This window comes from Podarcis muralis, chromosome 9 (genome assembly GCF_964188315.1).
Source record: "Podarcis muralis chromosome 9, rPodMur119.hap1.1, whole genome shotgun sequence".
NCBI classification, from domain to species: Eukaryota; Metazoa; Chordata; class Lepidosauria; order Squamata; family Lacertidae; genus Podarcis; species Podarcis muralis.
This window is the reverse complement of record NC_135663.1, coordinates 13,843,453-13,865,744: the sequence shown is the minus strand read 5'-3', so window position 1 is coordinate 13,865,744 and position 22,292 is coordinate 13,843,453. Positions and strand designations below refer to the sequence as shown.

Here is a 22,292-nt window from a genome sequence, read left to right as displayed (position 1 = left end):
TTGTTGGACTTGCCTGAGGGGTTTGGTTTAGTAAGCCAGGATATTCAAGGAGCTGAATGCGGGTATGCAAAGCACTTTTATTTAATAATAATAATAATAATAATAATAATAATAATAATAATAATAATAATAAAATTATTTATATCCCACCCTCCCCAGCCGAAGCCGGGCTCAGAGCTGCTAACAACAATAAAATAATACAGCATTCTAAAATCAATTCATTATAAAATCAGTTTAAATCAAATCAAATTAAATGCAAATGCAAATGCATCTCTGGGTTATTTGTGGGGCATAGGAATTCATTCATTTCCCCCCCAAAAAAATATAATCCGCCCCCAAAGTCTGAGGGACAGTGGACTGGCCCCCTTGCTGAAAAAGTTTGCTGACCCCTGCTTTAGAGCAACCCACAGCCATTTGTCTCTTGGTGTTCAGGTAAAAAAACAACAACAAAGCCCATACCTTTTCGTCACCAGGTGGCGATCTTTCATTTCGGAGCGTTCAAACCAAACATGTGGGCAGGCTTTGACAGTGGCCCTCTGAATAACGCCCATTAGGCCCCCGTGAGCTTGGCCCACCTGTAAGGTCCCCCCACCAAAAAAAAGACAAAATTAAATCAACAGGGAGTTCCTTCAAAATAGTTCCCTTTCAAAACTGTAAAGGAGCCTTGTGAGTGGAGTTGATCCCCCCATGCTTTGAAAGTGATGTCATTCTTGTAGGACATGATTATGGTTTTTTTTTTTAAAAAGATATTTATTAGAATTTTCAATTTTTATACAAACAAAGAGAAAAAAGCAAAAAAGAAAAAAGATAAATATTAAAAACACATAAATTTCACAACTTATTTTTCAATGACATGTTTCCCTGACCTCCTCATACCTCCCCTTCTTGTATTTCCAGTTCGAATTATTTGTTCAGCAAATCCTTATCTCAAAGCATTACAGCCTTATTTTCTAACCAACATCTTGGGTTATTATAACCTTAAGTTTTTACTTGTAAAAAACCATTTTTTCATATTCCTTTATACCATTACAGCTAGAAACCACTTAATTTCCATCCAACATCATTCAACATTCTTTAATTTTACAATATTTCTGAAAATAGTCCCTTGTAGGACATGATTATGTCATCTTTAAGTGCGCACAATCTGTTTTTGGAGCTTCCATTCCGTTCTGTTTGCTGGGAGGTTAACAACATTGTGTCAGGGAGGTGCTTATCTCACACTTCCTAATGCACGTTACTGTCACTTCCCTTATTCATAGAATCATAGAATTGCAGAGTTGGAAGGGACCCCCTGAGTCATCTATTCCAACCCCCTGCAATGCAGGGATCTCAGCTAAAGCATCCATGACAGATGGCCACCCAACCTCTGCTTGAAAACCTCCAAGGAAGGAGATTCTACAACCTCCTGAGGGAGACCATTCCACTATCAAACAGCTCTTACTGTCCGAAAGCCCTTCCTGATGTTTAGTCGGGATCTACTTTCTTTTAACTTGAATCCATTGGTTTGGGTCCTGCTCTCCGGAGTAGGAGAAAACAAGCTCGCTCCATCTTCCAAATGATGGAACATTGCTTTAATGGCAGGGTGCAGACGGGGGCTTTGCCACTTATTTGATTAACAAAGCCAGGAATGTCCAAAGACCCAATCCAGCCCGCTGGTCGGTTTAATCTGGCCCCTGTGGCAGTTTATTTCCTGGGGTAAAACCCTTTAAAAAGTTCAACAACTTCAATCCTAAAAAAAGGTTAACAACTTTGTTTGGTCAGCCCTCATGAACCTTTACTTCGTCAAATCTGGCCCTCTCTGAAAAATTTTGGACACCACTGAACAAAGCCTTCGTGGCAGTGAATTGGACAGGCACGTCAACAATATTTGTTTGTTTTGCATGGGGAGCTATTTTTATGGCAACCCTACACACAGGTAAGACACAGCCTTTGAATATCTGCCTCGATATGGCAGTAAACCTTCCTCATTTTCTTTCCCTATTTAGCCTTGCCTCTTCTTTCTCCGTTTCTCAGTGTCAACTGTAAGCTCCTCAGGACAGAGACCTGCTTTCTTAAGCAATGTCAAGTGTTATCCACACTGATAGCATTGACAAGTGAAAACTATTAAAAGTGCTTCTGTGCAGCTGCATAGCTAAATCAGTTGCACCAGTTCCTCTTCCTTTTTTGCATCAAGAGTTTTCTCAACTCAACACGAAGCAATGACTTCAATTATTAGCAACTAGGAAGTAGGTAGGGACACGGGTGGCGCTGTGGGTAAAAGCCTCAGCGCCTAGGGCTTGCCGATCGAAAGGTCGGCAGTTCGAATCCCCGCGGCGGGGTGCGCTCCCGTTGCTCGGTCCCAGCGCCTGCCAACCTAGCAGTTCGAAAGCACCCCCAGGTGCAAGTAGATAAATAGGGACCGCTTACTGGCGGGAAGGTAAACGGCGTTTCCGTGTGCTGTGCTGGCTCACCAGATGCAGCTTTGTCACGCTGGCCACGTGACCCGGAAGTGTCTCCGGACAGCGCTGGCCCCTGGCCTCTTAAGTGAGATGGGCGCACAACCCCAGAGTCTGTCAAGACTGGCCCGTACGGGCAGGGGTACCTTTACCTTTACCTAGGAAGTAGGTACAGTTCAACGCTGGCTTCATGTACAGAGGTCTTTGCAACCCTCGGTCCTTGCAATTGCAAAATTCATGAGACTTAAGACGTACCATTGCGTAACAGCCATCATTGGTCAAGATTATGACGTCTATTGGGGATGTGTGGTTGGCAACACAAATCCCTCCTTTCTTAGGCTTGTTCTCCCTGCAAAATGACAGGAGGACATCACAAGTTTTTCACAACTTTGCAGTAGGGGACGAGCGGCTGCAAGATGTCCACAAACCTGCAGCACGTTACACATGAGTATTCTTCGCTGTAAAGGCTTAATAAGCAGGGTTGCCATTTAAAAGTCAAAAGAAAATGCATTCTTTGTCAACATTTAACATTTCTAAGCTGCAATTCTCAGCCACAAGCAAGGCATTTAAAGCAGTGCGCAGACTTTAAAAAGCACACAGTGGTACCTCGGGTTACATACGCTTCAGGTTACATACCCTTCAGGTTACAGATTCCGCTAACCCAGAAATAGTGCTCTGGCGGTGCGACAACAGCAGGAGGCCCTATTAGCTAAAGTGGTGCTTCAGGTTAAGAACAGTTTCAGGTTAAGTACAGACCTCCGGAACGAATTGAGTACTTAACCTGAGGTATTCTGAAAGTAATTGGACTTGGCATTTTTTTAATGGTGTTTAACCCCCAGAAGAGGGACGCGGGTGGCGCTGTGGGTAAAAGCCTCAGCGTCTAGGGCTTGCCAATCAAAAGGTCGGCGGTTCGAATCCCCGCGGCGGGGTGCGCTCCCGTTGCTCGGTCCCAGCGCCTGCCAACCTAGCAGTTTGAAAGCACCCCCGGGTGCAAGTAGATAAATAGGGACCGCTTACTAGCGGGAAGGTAAACGGCGTTCCGTGTGCTGCGCTGGCTCGCCAGATGCAGCTTGTCACGCTGGCCACGTGACCCGGAAGTGTCTGCGGACAGCGCTGGCCCCTGGCCTATAGAGTGAGATGGGCGCACAACCCTAGAGTCTGTCAAGACTGGCCCGTACGGGCAGGGGTACCTTTACCTTTACCTTAACCCCCAGAAGACTGACACACAGGCACTACACAGACAACTTGTGGGACCTTTCAGCTCAAGGAAAAGTCAACTAATAGGGGGCATGATAAGACTTGTATAAAATTAAGTATGCTGTGGAGGAAGTGGATAGAGAAAGGTTTTTGTCCCTCTCTCATAATACTCAGGCATCCAGTAAGCTGAATATTCAGGACAGACAGAAGAAAGCACTTTTTCACACAGTACATAGTTACAACTATAGGACTCACTCCTACAGGAAGCAGCAATGGCCACCAACTTGGATGGCTTTTAAAGAGGTTTAGACAACTTCGTGGAGAATAAAGTTATTAATAGCTACTGGGTAAGTCTCCCCCCTTAGGAGCATTCCAACGTCAAGGCACCACCACCAAAAAGGCCCTGCTTCATGTCACTACCCACTGCCCCTTCCAAAGGCCCACAGACTATACTCGGAAGAGGATGTTGACATCCGAGCAGGGAAAGTTAAGCCCAGATAAGCCCTGTTCTTCATCATGCAGAGCTCAGAGATGACAGACTGGACTGTACCACTTGAGACAGCTGGGGGAAGAAGTTTCTGAATCCATCTCACAACAAAACACAACAGGCCCTTCCAAGCGTCCTTTTCACTGTGTATTCATGATGCTTTTGGGAGCAGTTATATGCAATCCCACTTTGCATACCGTTTGAGCCTGCAAAGATTTTAGGATGGACATAATTTCTTTGTTTCCAATCAGTGGCTGCCCTTTTGCTTCCCACCAAAATTCTGTAACTGTTTAGACCGCAAATGTATTGGGGGGGGGGGGAGGTTTTGCCAAATTTGTTGTGCTCCAGCGCAAAAGTACAATAATGCAGTAACGTTGGAGAAGCATTGCAGAAGTGGAAGGAATGTGTGGACAGCCCAGTATTAATCCACCACTAACTAGGGAACTACTGATGTACCATAGACGTAGTGCAGAATGTACTGTATTTTTCGCCCCATAGGACGCACCGGCCCATAGGACGCACCTAGTTTTTTGGAGGGGAAATAAAGAAGAAGAAAAAAAAATTCCCCCTCAGGTGCGGGGCTGGGGCGGGGGAAGCCCGAGCTTCCCCCGACCCCAGCCCCCAGAACAGGCTGCTATCCGCAAACCGTGGGAGAGCTGCGCGAAGCCCGAAGCCTGGGGCGTGCTGAGCTCAGCGCGCCCCAAGCTTCTGGGTGCAGGCAAGCTCTCCGCTAGCCGTGGGAGAGCTGTGCGAAGTCGCGCAGCTCTCCCAGGCTTGCGGATAGCTTCCTGAAGCCTGCATTCGCCCCACAGGACGCACACACATTTCCCCTTCATTTTTGGAGGGGGAAAAGTGCGTCCTATAGGGCGAAAAATACGGTACCTGCAAAAACAACACACCTGTCTGGAGGCGCCCAAACACACACAAAAAAAACTTGCTTTAAGTTAAACAAACAGCACTTCAGCTTAAAAGAGTTGAAGTGCCATCCACTCCTTGCTGTGCTAGCAGTTTACTTGCAGGGGTGTTTTGTTTTTTTACGCAACAGAATGTTAAAAAGATGTGATCCCAGACTGGTAAACTCTGGTGGTACAATTCATTCTACCACTTGGTTCTGTGCACATCAGCAGCAGCAACAAAATCCACTGTGATCTACCCGGCACCATCAGGAAAGAACTTATCTAACTTCTGTCCTGAGAAGGGGTCGTGTTTTCTTTCACTCACTTGTTGTGGTAATAAATGTTGCCAGAAAGCGCTCTGACAAGGATCCGGGAACAGGTGAGGTGGACAAGGTCACTCAGCCAGTCTTTGGTTCTGCAAAACAGGAAAAACTGGGTGTAACAGCAGCCTTAGAAATCTAAGTTAGGTCCACACTTCCCAAGGAGCTAAGAGTTGCAGCACTGGTTATTTACACATCACAACCTAATTTCAACTTCTTGGTAGCAAAAGAGGAGTCAGCATTCTAAACAAGCTGAAGAACAAGCAGTTCAGTAGCTCTGTCTTTAAAGATACATTTTCAGAAAATGGATGCTTTGGGAAAGTGGTCTCACAAAAATAATGGATACCCTCTTCTCTACAAAATCCAGCAGCCCCTCACTTAATTCTCAACTCTTCTTGTCCTTTCAGCTGCTTTTGATCATGCCCTCCCCTTATCGATTACTTTTACACCCCAAGTCTCTAAGATTCTGTCGCCAGCTGGTTCCCATCTCTCTGCTTGTTATTTCAATGTCTCCATAAATGGAGATTCCCCCTTTGCTTTCCCTCTTATAAACACAGTCACGTATGTTTATAAGAACTGTTTTGGCAAAACTGATGGGCCATTAGTTTTACACAGCGAATAATGAAACTTGCTCCTGCAAGATTATAAAGCTTCGCACGATATAACGTTATGCTTTGGCAGGTGAATCCCAGCTGTCAATCGGCATTCCAATAATTCTAATAAACAACTTGCGTTGATGCAAGAGGTTGGCCCAAGGCGGAGGTAGAGTTTTGTTTTCTGTTTCGTAACCTCTTCTTTTCCCAAAGCTACTGATGCAAAGGAGATCCACTTACTCCCCGTTTGGAAGCTGGCCTACCAGCGTGCTGCCGCAAATCATGGAAAGGATCCCAATGTGTGCCAAGGTAACCCTAGGGGAAAAACAGAAGGGAAAATCCAAAATGCATTATCCATTCGAGACCATTAGATCCTACTTGGAGCATCTTCAGATAATTTGCAATTGGAAATCCTGACAAGCGAGTTTGATTGGAAGAGAAAGGTTTCCTTAAAAGTGCATACTTTTGGTCTCCTGATGAGTTTTTAAAATGTAACCATACACACAACCATGTAGCATACTTAGGTTCACAGGGAAACCCAGCCAGATGGGCAAGGTATAAATAATAAATTTATTATTATTATTATTATTATTATTATTATTATTACTACTACTACTACTACTACTACAGTGGTACCTCGGTTTACATACACTCCAGGTTACATACGCTTCAGGTTACAGACTCTGCTAACCCAGAAATAGTGCTTCAGGTTAAGAACTTTGCTTCAGGATGAGAACAGAAATCGGGGTCCGGAGGCACGGCAGCAGCAGGAGGCCCCTTTAGCTAAAGTGGTGCTTCAGGTTAAGAACAGTTTCAGGTTAAGAACGGACCTCCAGAATGAATCAAGGACTTAACCCGAGATACCACTGTATTATTATTATTATTATTATTATCATCATCATCATCATCATCCTTCTCCCATCCAGGCACTGAGCACCTGGGCTGGAGCAAAGGACTACATCGTGTGCCTTCAGCCGAGGGCTTGGGTCATGTCTTGTGGTGTGGATTAGTGCTTAGAGCACTATTTCCCAAACTTGGGTCTCTAGCTGCTGTTGGACTACAACTCCCATGATCCCTAGCTAGCAGGACCAGTGGTCAGGGATGGTGAAACTGTAGTCCAAAAAAAAAAGCTGAAGGCCCAAGTTTGGGAAACACCGAGCGCCCGACTAGGGCTTGGGCAACCAGGGTTCAAATTGCCACTCAGCCATGAAGCTCGCTGGGTGACCTTGGGCCAGTCACTGTGTCTTAGCCTTACCTACCTCACAGGGTTGTTGTGAGGATTAAATGAGGAGGGAAAGGACGATGTTGTCACTTGGAGCTTCTTGGAGGCATGCCAGGACACGCACTAGTGGCCAAAAGGAGGAGGAGGAGTGTATTTCCGAGGTTTGATGCCTCACAACACCCGATTGGCTCTCTAAACACTCATGCTCACTGCTTACATTCAAATGAAGGAAATCTACTGCATACCAACCTAAGCAAGTTGTGCTTCCTTTTTCTGGTTATTTGGCTATAATTTTTGATAGAATACAGATAACTGAACAAACTTTGTTGCATTACATTCTTCATTAAATTATCTTTCTGTTGATATATAATTTTATGGTGTTACTAAAAAAAAAAGTGGTGTTGTGAGCCATCAAATCTCATAAATACACTTTTTCCAAAAGGTTTCCACAATTTTGGCCACTAGTGTAATTAATAATAATACTTAACTCAAGCTTGTATGTTATTTGCAGCATTCCTGCAGAGTCCAAGGGTCCATCTCATCTCAACTCCAGTGACAGAGAATAGCAAAGGAGAGAATTTGCCAGGTTTCAGAGGCCAGCAGGAGGAACTATCCAGAAAACCAAGGGACAACATAGCCTTATACCACATTGGGCCATTGGTACACTGACTGGCCACTGCTCTCCATGGTTCCAGCCCAGGCGTTTAACCTGAAACCGCCTGCGTGGAAAACAGGTGCACTGCCACTGAGCTACCGCCCTTTACCAAATAGACGTGCCACGTCCTTAAGTGACAGCTAGGCTTGTTAATCCACTCTATTAAAAAAGAAACCAGTGCTGGCTTGTGCATAAACCTTCAGCCTGGCATGCAGTTTCGGCTTCTTCTCAGGGGCTAGTTGAGCAGAGAACAGTGTTTGTGCACCAAGCCCTTGCTCATTTAAAACTGCTAAAGCTCGACTGGTTCCTTCTGAATAAATGGGAGGTTTTTTCTCTTTCTTTCCTTTCACACAGGGTGGATAAATATCACACAGGGTGGATATATATATATTTTTTAATTTAAATTGCATTTTTTAAAATAAAATGCTTTTGGAGGAAAAATCTTTCTAAAGACAGTTTTCTATTTAATTTACATTATAGTCCAAAGGCTATTCATCAGGAAATAAGGGTTTGTTTTTAATTATGTAGCATGAGTCTTTATATGCAATGTTTAATTTATTTTGGTAAATGAATTCCATTAATCCATTCACAATGTCATGCTCTTCCAGATTCATTAAAAACTTCCCTAAACAGGGCTGCCTTCAGACGTCTTTTAAAAGTAAGATAGTTGTTTTTCTCTTTGACATCTGGTGAGAGGGCATTCCACAGGGTGGGTGCCACTACCGAGAAGGCCCTCTGCCTGGGTCCCTGTAACTTGGCTTCTCCTACTGACTAGCGATTTAAACCATGATTTAAATCATGATTTACAGTCATACCTCAGCTTGAAGTAGCTTCGGGTTGAGCGTTTTCAGGTTGCGATCTGCGGCAACCCGGAAGTAACGGAGCGCGTTACTTGCGGGTTTTGCCGCTCGCGCATGCGCAGATGCTCAAAATAACATCATGCGCATACGCAGAAGCGGCGAATCACAACCCACGCAGATGCGGGTTGCGTTCGCTTCAGGATGCGAATGGGGCTCCAGAACAGATCCCGTTCGCATCCAGAGGTACCACTGTAAATTGATTTGATTTAAATCAAATCCACCCTGCTTTCACATTATTCATCTTTCTTTTCTTTCACATTATTTTTTCACTGAATTTTTTAAATTTTAGATAGATAGATAGATAGATAGATAGATGATAGATAGATAGATAGTCTGGAGAGGTTGCCCACTGACTACTCAAGGTGTGGACAATGGTGAACATGATGGCCCCACGCCCTGACTCTCTATAAAGGCAGCTATCTACGTCCACACACAGAGACAGGCTCACCGAAGAGGCAGCAGGAGACAGTAGCGAACGAAGACGCCAATGACCCACACGATGGTCAGCCGTAAACTGATGTAGTGAAAGTTGACGTTGGTCCTGGTGAGGAGGTTCCAGGAGACCAGCTCCTCCGAGGTGAACCTCTGGGTGACTTCGTCTTCCACAATCGCTTCATACCCCTTTTTGCAGAAGTAAAACACATCGGAGAGCTCAAAGTCCCCATGGCGCAGGCCAGCAATGGCTTTCTCCATGGTGGTCTGGTCCCTCTGTATGATAACTTCAGGTAGGGAATAAATAAATAAAAAGCACATTATAGCTCAATGAGAAAACGAAGGCAGGCGGTAGGCAGGTCAATTACCATATTTTTCGCTCTATAGGGTGCACCGGCCCATAGGGCGCACCTAGGTTTTTGGGGGGAAAATAAAGAAAAAAAACTCCCACCGCACTCAGAAGGCTTGTGGATAGCTGCCCGAAGCCTGGAGAGCGAGAGGGGTCGGTGCGCACCGACCCCTCTCGCTCTCCAGGCTTCAGCGAAAGCCTGCATTCGCTCCATAGGACGCACACACATTTCCCCTTCATTTGGGGGGGGGAGTGTGTCCTATAGAGCGAAAAATATGGTATCTGCAACACAAGTTCCAGGCAACACCTGGTACCATTTCCACAAGGTCAGTTTATACCTGCCATTAAAGGGATCAGGCGGCAACATTTCATCTAGGAGATCAGCAGGAAATAATTTTGCCGAAGTCCCATTAGCCCAGTGACTCCCTGGGCGGGAAAGCCTTGCTCCTCCACATGTGGTTTGGCTGAAACCATTTGGAATTACTTCATCCATGAAGAGTCGGACACGACTAAAGAACAACAACCATCATCCATAATCAGCTTTCCGCAACACATCTGCTGTACCAGCTTTCAAATAACCGATTGCATAAACTGATTGGGAGTGTGGAGGTGGAGCTGATGCTTTGATCCGACATTAATGGCTTGCTCCGTTGAGTGGGGATCGCACTTCCAGTGTGCTTGGCGACCTAAAAGACCACCTGCCCCTGTGTAGACTTGTAAGATTACTTAGACAATCTGGGAAAATTCTACTCATGACACCACACCCTACAGAATATCAGAGGCAGTGAACCTGAAAATGGGCATATTCTGCTGTGGCCCTAATAAATAATTTTTATTATTATTATTATTATTATTATTATTATTATTATTATTATTATTACAGTGGTACCTCGGGTTACATACGCTTCAGGTTACAGACTCCGCTAACCCAGAAATAGTGCTTCAGGTTAAGAACTTTGTTTCAGGATGAGAACAGAAATCGTGCTCCGGCGGCGCGGCGGCAGCAGGAGACCCCATTAGCTAAAGTGGTGCTTCAGGTTAAGAACAGTTTCAGGTTAAGTACGGACCTCCGGAACAAATTAAGTACTTAACCCGAGGTACCACTGTATTATTATACCTTGCCAACAAAGGTCCGTATAGTTAAAGCTATGGTTTTCCCAGTAGTGATGTATGGAAGTGAGAGCTGGACCATAAAGAAGGCTGATCGCTGAAGAATTGATGCTTTTGAATTATGGTGCTGGAGGAGACTCTTGAGAGTCCCATGGACTGCAAGAAGATCAAACCTATCCATTCTTAAGGAAATCAGCCCTAAGTGCTCACTGGAAGGACAGATCGTGAAGCTGAGGCTCCAACACTTTGGCCACCTCATGAGAAGAGAAGACTCCCTGGAAAAGACCCTGATGTTGGGAAAGATGGAGGGCACAAGGAGAAGGGGACGACAGAGGACGAGATGGTTGGACAGTGTTCTTGAAGCTACCAGCATGAGTTTGACCAAACTGCGGGAGGCAGTGGAAGACAGGAGTGCCTGGCATGCTCTGGTCCAGGGGGTCATGAAGAGCTGGACACGACTAAACAACAACAACCATGAGCCAAGATAGAACTTCTTAGGCACCATCCGCACTGTCTATTTTAAGCAGTATCATACCACTTTAAACAGTCATGGCTTCCACCCCAAAAAATCCTCAGAACTGTAGCTTGCTAAGGGTGCTGAGAGTTGTTAGGAGACCACCGCCTAGTCCCCTAACACAGCTACAATTCCCAGAATCCCCTGGGAATAGCAACTGAGCATTAAACCACTGTAGTCCTCCTGTGAGGGGAACAGGAATCTCCTAACAACTTACCAGCCTTAATGAACTACAGTTCCAGAATTTGGGGGGGGAGAAGCCATGATTGCAAAAGCAGTGTAAGAGTGCTTTAAACATATGGTGTCGGTGTTGCCCTCAATTACCTGTCAGCTGCTTTCCCCCAGGGCAAAACCATGGCTGCTTCAAGCAGAACCCACCCACTTCCCCATCTGTTCTTCCACCTGAGGCAATGGGAAAATTCAGTTCAGCCAGGGAAGCTTTTGTTTTCCTGATAACTACCGTATTTTTCGCTCTATAGGACGCACTTTTTCTCCCTCCAAAAATGAAGGGGAAATGTGTGTGTGTCCTATGGGGCGAATGCAGGCTTTCGCTGAAGCCTGGAGAGCGAGAGGGGTCGGTGCGCACTGACCCCTCTCGCTCTCCAGGCTTCAGGAAGCTATCCGCAAGCCTTTTTTTTATTCCCCCCCCCCAAAAAAAAACAACTAGGTGCGCCCTATGGGCCGGTGTGCCCTATAGAGCAAAAAACACGGTACATATTTACTATATTTCCTGAGCCAGGACGAAAGGCTGGATTTCTGGCTGCCGCACTGTTGCCCAATGCGCTGGAACCCAAAGCGGAGGAGAGATGAAACGGCAACTCTGGAACGACCCAAGGTCCCCAATGCAATGCACGGTGGGGAAAATGAAAGAGTTGTTTCTTTGGTCTCGAGAGAATAATACAATCCTTCAAGTCAACAGCTGGTGAAGGGAAGAGACTCCCCACAGATCTTGTTCCTCGGGACCGGCCTGACAGTGATGAATTATGCAAGCCCGGGGTGGTGTTTTAGCTAACAATGTGCTATAGAAGGAGGAGGTGCAACACTGAGTAAAGCAGGGGTCACGTTCGCAGAGGGAACTGGAGCAAGCCTCAGAGGGATGTCAGGGAAGCAGGAAGCTGAGACAGCACAGGGGTAAAAGAAACATTCAGAGAAGAGAATCCACCCTCCTTTTACCCTCTTCTGGGTGGGGTAGGGATATCAAGCAGTAACAACAGAAGTCTTCAAAACCTCAAGCTAGTGACGACAAAAGTAGAAGCAGCGTAATTCTTTTTCCCCCAGTCAGCCGTGGCCTATTGACAACCGCAGTGCCGTGAAACCACAATTTCAAAATCTTGGTTAAATGGAAGTTGTATTAAGCAACCACCTTAAGTGCAAAGGAATCAAGAGGGGAAAATATGTGTTGCAACTAAGAGCAATTAAAATAAATCGGATAAAGGACAGATTTAACCAACTTATTATGTTGTTGTTTTTAAAAATGCCACCCTCCCGCCAAAGGAGCTTAGGGAATATCTATGGCTCTTCTCTGCCACACCCATTTTCATTCTAACAACAGCCCTGTGAGGCAGGATAAGCCAAGAAAAGGTGACTGGTGCAAAGCTACACCGCGAGCTTCACAGCCAAGCGGGGATTCGAATCCACATCTCTCCACTCCTAGTGCAAAACTGTGTTCTGCACCAAACTGACAAACCTGTGGTCTTGGTTTGCAGGCAAGCACAAACGATAGTTTGGTCATTTGGAAAAAATAAACTATGGTTTGCCTCAGACCAAGACTGGGAATTACTTTGTGCAAGAAGCACACAAATTCTTCAAGGCTAGTCTAAAAAGGTAAAGGGACCCCTGACCATTTAGTCCAGTCATGGCCGACTCTGGGGTTGCGGCACTCTGTCGCGTATTCCACGCGGCGCTTTCAGCGAGACACTAAGAGTTCCAGGTTTTTCCAGTGCAGTCTTTTTTAATGTGAGCTATATACAGGCATTTACAAAAGAAACAGTCCATACAGAGTACTTACAAACGAATACTCTCCACCACAGCACCACCACACTACAGCACAACCACCACACCCACTGTTATCAGGCTTTCCTTTTAAAACAGGTGATAGCCAATCACACTAATCACACTCCTGCTGAGTCACTCTGACCCAGCAGAGTATTGCATCATCCTGTTGAAGCCTGCAGACTTATCCAGTATCCTGCGAATCCCAACACTCCTCCTTAAGTCAAAGGCTTGAGACCTAATAATTCTCTTAAGTCTCGAAATTTAGGAGCATCCAAACATTTTGTATACAAATCTGCCACATTACATTTTGTGTTACAGTGCTGTACCTTTAACACATTTCTTTCCAAAGCATTTTTTACATTTCCGTATCTTATAGCAATATGTTTACTCTTGCTTTTAAAGTTCTGTTGGTTGGCAAGCTGTTGTGCAGCCATGTTGTCACTTAGCACAGTGATTGGCATTTCAGAAGGTATTCCAAGCTCTTTTGTTAGGCAAGCAAACCATTCTATTTGTGATACACATTCGCTTATGGCTGAGTACTCTGCTTCACAAGTACTTGTGGCAACAAATGTTTGTTTCTGGGATTTCCACTGAACCAGGGCATTTCCAATATATATGGCATAACCAGTGGTAGACTTTCCATTTTCTCTGTCCCCCCAGCTGGCATCAGCGTATGCATACACTTGCTGATCATATCCTGTATCCAGCACCAGTTTGTAATCTTTTGTGCCTTTCAGATACCTTAGGATTCTTTTAAGTGCTACCCAATCTCTCTGAGCCGGGTCTGCACTTCTTTGGCTTAACATGTGCACTGCCAATGTTATGTCGGGTCTTGTCCAACAACTTAAATATAACAGAGAACCCAACAGAGAATGAAACGCTGTTGCATTCTCACATTTTTGCCCTTCTGGTTCATTTTTGTACTGGCTAGTTATGGGAGTGTCAACCTCATTTGCCCTCTCCATTCCATATGTCTTCAGTAACTTTTCGATTTTTCCTTCTGACTCAGAGAGTAGACACCCTCTTCATTTCTCTGAACCTCTACTCCTAAGTAATTCTGAATCTCTCCCAAATACTTCAGTTTGTATTTGTTACCTAGGCTGTTTATAAACCAAGACACTTGCTTTTGTGCAGTTGTTATTAGACAGATATCATCAACATACAAAAGTAAATAACAAACACTTCCTTGCACCATTGCTGAATATAAACAGGAATCAGCCAGGCTTTGTTTGAATCCCATCTTTTTCAAAGTTGTGTCTATGCATTCATGCCATAGACGTGCACTTTGGTGTAAACCGTATAGTGCCCTTTGCAGTTTTAACACCATGCTGTCTTTTTCCAGCTCATAACCTGGTATTTGCTGTAAATACACCTCGGCGTCAATAGGAGCATTTAAATATGCTGAGGCAACATCAAAATGATTAACTTTTAACCCTCTCAGACTTGCCATTGCTAAAACTGATTTTACTGTTTCAGCCTTTGCTGTTGGGGCAAACACTTCATCATAATGTATCATTTTCCTTTGTGTAAAGCCCCTTGCAACCAACCTGGCTTTCCTCTGACAACTACCATCAGCCAGCTTTTTCACTTTAAAAACCCACTTACAACTTATGGGCTTTTTACCTTCAGGCAATTCTGTAGGTACAAAGACATTGTTGTTTAGCAGAGAGTTATACTCTGCCTGCATTGCCTTTAACCACGCCTCTTTCTCTAGAGTAGGTAACTCTTGCACTTCTTCAAAGTTTTCTGGCTCAGTTACACAAACCTGGTTTATGGTGGCTGGGAACCCATAACGGTCTGGAGGTTGACCTTTATTACTTCTTGCAGACCTCCTTGGTTCATTAATCTCACCCCCTGGGCTACCTTCAGGACTGCTTTTGGGGTGGATTGACTCTGTAGATCTACCTCCTCCTGTCCCTGTTGCACTTTCTTCTCTCCCCTGCTCCATGCTAGCAGCTGGAGAAAAATGCTCAACCTTTACCACCTCCCTTTCAGTTTCTCTGGGAGAGCTGCCAATTCTTAGCTTTGTTTCAACTGCCTTATCAGGTATGCTCGGCAGTAAAACTTTTTCTGGCAGCAGGTTTGCATGTATCTTGGGCCAATTTCTTTGCTCATTAAAGCTGGCTGATCGACTATAACTCAAAAGATTTTTATCATCTTCAAACCTATAGGCTTTCGTACCACTTTCATACCCAAGAAATAGCAACTGCTGTGCCCTTTTCCCACCTTTTCTTCGGTTCTTTACAGGTATGTCAACCCATGCCTTTGTCCCAAAGATTCTCAAATGTTGCAAACTGGGACTTTTATTATAGAGAATTTTATAGGGTATGTCATCTAGTACCCTTGACCACAAGCGATTCCCAATATAATTTGCGGTCTTAATACTCTCAGCCCAGTACTTAATTGGAAGATTTGCATCTGCTAACAATGCTTTCATTTGTGTCTGCAAGACACCTCCCCTACGCTCTGCTACCCCGTTCTCCTGAGGCGTCGCCACATTGGTAAGCCTATGTTTAATCCCTTGGGAACGCAACCAGTTTCTTAGGGAGCTTGCCATAAACTCTCCTCCCCTGTCTGTCTGAATAGAGCACACCTTTTCGCCAAGTTGCCTTTCTACCCTTCTTACCCAAAACTTCAAAGTTTGGGCAACGTCAGACTTTTGCTTTAATGGATAGACCCAGCCAAATCTAGAATAGTCATCCACTAGGATCAAACAGTACTTGTTATGGGAGACACTTGGTGGAAAAGGACCAGTTACATCAGCATGAATCAACTCCAGTGGTTTTTTGGTTTCTCTCTGGCTTGCTCTTGCTACTGGGCAAGCCCTGCTTTTAACCTCCTTGCAGATATTGCAGTCTAAGTAATTATCACAACTTTTAATGTTTTTCATCCCCCCACACAACTCCAATGTTTTGTTCAGCACCTTATAGCTAGCATGAGCCAGACGCCTGTGCAGGAGATGAATACACATATCATGGGTCGGGACATTTTGCACATTCGCAACCCTAGATTCACACTGCAGTACATACATATTAGTTCTAAGGTTAGCATTTGCCAGCACTGCCCCATTTTGCTTTATCTGGCACTGATCTCCCACAAAGTTTACTTCAAAGCCTGCTTTTGCTAAGTCTGGAATGCTTAGGAGATTGTTTTGCAAACTAGGCACACACAACACATTCCTGAATGTGTGTCCCAGCTGTGGGAACACAACCTCCCCCTCACAAACCACATTAGCTTTCTGGCCCGTAGCAAGACTTACATGTTTTTTGTTTGAAGCCCTAGCATCAGTTAGCAATGCTTTTCTTTTACAAAAGGTTTGAGAAGCTCCACTGTCCAGAACCCACAGTTCTTCATTTTCTTGACCATCTGCAGACACCCAAGCGGTAGACTCCCTCTGCTGCCTCTTGTGCTTCTGCTGTTTTTGTTGTTTTCTTGGGCAGTCCCGCAGCAGATGTCCACTGGACTTGCAGCAAAAACACCTTTTTACTTTGTTGACCACCGGCTGGTCCGCAGCAGCTCCTCCTGGCTGTTTCTCTGGCTCCTGACACCTCTGCTCTTGCCGGCTGTTGTTCCCTCTGGGATGCTCCAACAGCTGGGCTGAGGTCATCTTTCGCTCTGCACGCCTGTCCTCCTCTGCATACAACCGTCCGGTAACGTATTCCAGAGTCAGCTTATCAGTCTCTACCGACTCGAGGGAGTTGACCAGCATATCATAGCTGTCATCAAGGGAACTCAGGACTATAAAGACTTTGTCCTCTTCCCCCACAGGCCTCCCTCTTAAGGCTAGCTCCTGGAAACAGCCTGTTAGGAATTTTAGGTGGTTTACCAGGGAGTCCCCCGGTTTCTTCCGACACCGGTACAGTCTCCTGGTCAGTGTTATCAGTGAGCCAGCTGTCTCTCGCACATGGACAGCCTTGAGCGCATTCCACGCCTCACTTGCCGTCACCTTATCAGCTACATAGACTAGCTGGCTGTCGTCCACTCCAAGGATGATCGTAGCCAAAGCTTTCTCATCCCTTTCATCCTCCTCAGAGGGCTGCGGTGGATCTTCCACCACCTTCCACAGGCCCTCTCGCTTGAGGAAGTGTTGCATGCGGACCGACCAGATGCTGTAGTTCGTGGCCGTCAGCTTCTCCAGCAACACGCCAGTTCTGGACTGCTCCATCCCTGCAGCTCACCTCCAGCACCCACGGCTAGATAACTGCCACCTGTACTCTTGCGCAGCGGAAGCGTGCTGGGCCCATAACCCTGTCGCGTATTCCACGCGGCGCTTTCAGCGAGACACTAAGAGTTCCAGGTTTTTCCAGTGCAGTCTTTTTTAATGTGAGCTATATACAGGCATTTACAAAAGAAACAGTCCATACAGAGTACTTACAAACGAATACTCTCCACCACAGCACCACCACACTACAGCACAACCACCACACCCACTGTTATCAGGCTTTCCTTTTAAAACAGGTGATAGCCAATCACACTAATCACACTCCTGCTGAGTCACTCTGACCCAGCAGAGTATTGCATCATCCTGTTGAAGCCTGCAGACTTATCCAGTATCCTGCGAATCCCAACACACTCATCTCGTTTTATTGGCCAAGGAAGCCAGCGTACAGCTTCCGGGTCATGTGGCCAGCATGACTAAGCTGCTTCTGGCGAACTAGAGGAGCGCACAGAAACGCTGTTTACCTTCCCGCTGGAGCAGTACCTATTTATCTACTTGCATTTTGACGTGCTTTCAAACTGCTAGGTTGGCAGGAGCAGGGACTGAACAACGGGAGCTCACCCCGTCGCGGGGATTTGAACCGCCGACCTTCTGATCGGCAAGCCCTAGGCTCTGTGGTTTAACCCACAGAGCCACCCGCATCCCCCAAGGCTAGTCTATGTAGTGCCAAAATTTGGTATTATGTTTGCTTGAGCCCAACCTTAACATCTACCACACCACTTAATCAACAAAATGTTTGTTTGGTTGATTAATCTCCTAATTAAAGCTACCTGGAACCCAGTGGGTGCATCTGCATCAGAGGTGGCTAAGCCGTGAGCCTTCCAAATGTTGATAGACTCCAAACTCCCATGAGCCACAGCCAGCATGCCAAATGATCAGGGATGAAGTGAGCTGTAGTTTCACAAACCTGACATAGAAGGCTTCTTCACTAAAGGGGGCATGGGCTCAGCTTGCAATTTGGCATCACTTTCCAAAATTATAAAAAGGAAGGGCAACTAGTAAACAAAATTTCCACTGTGTTTGGGCAACGTGAACCAAATGGATCTGCACAAGCTTATAAACAGCCGTCTGGGGCAAGAAGGAACCTCCTCTAAGCGTCCAGGAAGGAAAACATTGCAAAAGTTGTTTTACTTAAAAGCCACACTTATGCATCCCAAATGACTAACACAGGCAATTGTGGGTCAGGCATGCAATCAGGGTTCCAGGACTATCACATCAAGACCCCCATACAGAGGACTTCGTTTAACACCCTCGAAGGACTCACATGAGTGTTTCCACCATTAGATGACAGCCAAGTATTGTAAGATTTTTACATCAGATTTCAGGACCATTCCCCCCCGCCCCTTCCAAACAGCCATTCTTGTTATAATAGTGCAACAGTTCTAATTCTTAAGAAAACCCTTACCATTTGAAGAAGGAAGCCTCTGTGCCTCTCTCTGTTTCTCAATACGCAGCGTGGCCCACTGTTTTGTAAAGAAGAAAAGGGACAGATAAGGCAAATGTGCAGTATTAATTCTGATTTAGTTCATCTTCCTGATCTAAATATTGTTGTTGCAAGAGATGCTCGCAAGAGATCCTTTTATCATTTCTAACATCTTATTGGTACAGTGGTACCTCTGGATGCAAACGGGATCCGTTCCGGAGCCCCTTTCGCATCCTGAGCAGAACGCAACCCGCGTCTGCGCGTCTGGATTCGCCGCTTCTGCACATGCACGTGACATCATTTTGAGCATCTGCGCATGCGCAAGCGGCGAAACCCGGAAGTAACCCGTTCCGTTACTTCCGGGTCGCCGCAGAACGCAACCTGAAAACGCTCAACCTGAAGCTACTTTAACCGGAGGTATGACTGTATGTGTGTGTTTTATGGTGACTATTACCCATTCAGGAGTTGCATTAAGAGATGAAAACAAGGGATATACTTATTTGAATTAATACTGTATGGTAATGCGCTAATAGCTAATAGCTACTTGAGCATTCAGTTCCCCATTCTCAAGTTTTCTATGCCATAGAAACAAAAAACAGCACCACACCTCCAATCATATTCTAACTGCTACTGTGCCACAGAATTAAAGAATTGGAGAGAAGTCAAGGGTGGCTTTTAAGTTTTTTGTTCTCTTTGCCGGCTTTCCATGGACATCTTCTTGGCCACTGTAAGAACAAAGTGCTGGACTAGATGGGCATTTGCCCTGAACTGGCAGCATTCTTCTGATATTAACAGCCATTCCCCACCCCCGCACCCCACCCCAGTTAGATATGCCAAGCCAGGTTCATAGGAAACAATTCTTTCAGCCCCAGCTCATGCTCACTGCCTTTTTCTATCTATAGGCTTGTCACCACAGCCTAACTCAAAAGAAACTTCTGCAAGTAGAGCATCGTAGCCACCAGAAATCTGCTTCCCACATAGATCGGTTGGATCACACGCCTGTGACAGCACCACACAACCAATCAAAGTTGTGGCAGCTAGCAACAACCTCCTGTTGGTCCAGGAATTTCTACTGCATCTTCAAAAGGTGGTCATCTAGCCTCAACTTCAAGCCTTCTAATGAAGAGCCGTCTCTTCCACTGTCAAACAGTTCTTCCCAATGTTTCGTCTCCATCCTCTTTCTCATAAATGTGAACCTGCCCCTCTGGACTAAACAGTATTTGCTCCCATCACCTATGGGGACAGGGCGTTGCAAGACGGCTGGTTGCAATCCGGGTATGAGGGCTGAGCTACCAGTCCAAGATAAATGGTCTGAAGATGGATCTATAAATGGATTTGAGGAAAGAGCTTGAAAAACAGCCAGCAGCACCTACTCAAGGGTTCTCCCGTTCATGTATGTCAACAATGACATGAAAAATTGAAAGACACGCCAACAACTCCCATATGTTCATGTTTTGGGGAGAGGAAGAAGTAGAGCAGGGGGGAGAAAGATGTTCTTGAGAAACCAACACTTCTGCTTGGAATCTCCTTCCTCGCTGGCAGTTTTTAAAGCAAATATCTGGACATCTTTTGATTGCATTTCTCAGCAGAAATTAATCTGATACCTGCATGCAGATTGTAACATTTGATCCTCATCCCTGTTAACTTTATAATATAATTACTGGTTTTAAGGTGTAGTAGTAATATGTAATCTTAAAAGGTAAAGGTAAAGGTACCCCTGCCCGTACGGGCCGGTCTTGACAGACTCTGGGGTTGTCCGCTCATCTCACTCTATAGGCCGGGAGCCAGCGCTGTCCGCAGACACTTCCGGGTCACGTGGCCAGCGTGACAAGCTGCATCTGGCGAGCCAGCGCAGCACACGGAACGCCCTTTACCTTCCCGCTGGTAAGCGGTCCCTATTTATCTACTTGCACCCGGGGGTGCTTTCGAACTGCTAGGTTGGCAGGTGCTGGGACCGAACGACGGGAGCGCACCCTGCCACGGGAATTCGAACCGCCGACCATGCGATCGGCAAGTCCTAGGCGCTGAGGTTTTACCCACAGCGCCACCCGCATCCCTAATATGTAATCTTACTGGTTTTCAAACAACAGACTACTTCAACAAAGTAACACCTAACAACTATAATAACTTAATCCCCACAGAGTACACAGGAACAGATGGCGCAAACCAGTTTCAATCAAATAGGTTTCAACAACTCAACTAAAACTCATGTTCCATTTTGGGGCAAGACGGCTCTAAATTCTTATTTTTCTAATGATTGACTGGCTGTGATTATCAGTTAAACATCTGGCTAGGCTAGTTCAGATGACAACCTTGAGCTAGGTTAAGAGCTTTGAGAACTTAAAAGAAGAAAAGCCACTTGATCCGGGGACAGTCTACATATATATATTGGCCTCTTCTGACCTCTTTTTCTTAATGGTGACTGCTCCTGCTCAGGCTGCACAGAAAAAGCATTTTGGATTCAGAAATTCATTCCGATTGTGCAGATAAAATAGAACTGATAGAATTCTACAGGATGGGGTATTAGTGTGTGAAAACGGTCCAGATCCAATGATCCCCAGATGGTGGAGATGTCAGGCGCCATGCTGGTACCCAGGCATCTTCACAAGCGGTCAAAAGCCAGGTGGAAAATGTGCTTGGCAAATTTTGAACACTGCACAATAGCTAAAGGTAAAGGGACCCCTGACCATTAGGTTCAGTCGTGGCCGACTCTGGGGTTGCGGTGCTCATCTCACTTTATTGGCCGAGGGAGCCGGCGTACAGCTTCTGGGTCATGTGGCCAGCATGACTAAGCCGCTTCTGGCGAACCAGAGCAGCGCACGGAAACGCCGCATACCTTCCCGCCAGAGCGGTACTTATCTACTTGCACTTTGACGTGCTTTCAAACTGCTAGGTTGGCAGGAGCAGGGACCGAGCAACAGGAGCTCACACCGTCACGGGGATTTGAACCGCCGACCTTCTGATCGGCAAGTCCTAGACTCTGTGGTTTAACCCACAACGCCACCTGCATCCCGCACAATAGCTACCCAAACCCTTACAGTGGGAAGCCCACAAGCAGTTCCTGAGCACAATAACACTCTCTTCACTTGCAGTTCCCAAATGCTGGTATTCCAACGGTGGAGGTACAACACAGCTATTGTGGCTACCCACCATTGTGTGGAGTGATGTTTTGACCCATATTTTTCAGTTCCCATTCCTTTTCAAACCTGTCTCCTTGCCTACTCCCACATAGCTATGACAGCAAAGGAGTTAAGGCCTCAGCTATGACTCTTGGGTCTCTAGAGCACCCTCAGGACCTGTTCACGGGAATACAGGAAGCTGGCTTCTACTGAGTCTGACAACCATCCATGGAGCTTTTGTTGTTTAGTTGTTTAGTCGTGTCCAACTCTTTGTGACCTCATGGACCAGAGCACGCCAGGCACTCCTGTCTTCCACTGCCTCCCACAGTTTGGTCAAACTCATGCTGGTAGCTTCGAGAACACTGTCCAACCATCTCATCCTCTGTCGTCCCCTTCTCCTTGTGCCCTCCATCTTTCCCAACATCAGGGTCTTTTCCAGGGAGTCTTCTCTTCTCATGAGGTGGCC

The 22,292-nt window shown here is 45.8% G+C and overlaps 1 protein-coding gene across 1 annotated transcript in view; it reads right to left on the bottom strand.

The window, feature by feature from the left end:
• GPAT3 (glycerol-3-phosphate acyltransferase 3) overlaps positions 1 to 22,292 on the bottom strand; it is a 33,188-nt gene that overhangs the window by 7,206 nt on the left and 3,690 nt on the right. Inside the window, 6 exon segments of the mRNA XM_028743706.2 lie at positions 460 to 575; positions 2,691 to 2,784; positions 5,341 to 5,430; positions 6,169 to 6,243; positions 9,114 to 9,384; positions 18,690 to 18,747. Coding sequence (XP_028599539.2) covers positions 460 to 575; positions 2,691 to 2,784; positions 5,341 to 5,430; positions 6,169 to 6,243; positions 9,114 to 9,384; positions 18,690 to 18,747 — 704 coding nt within the window.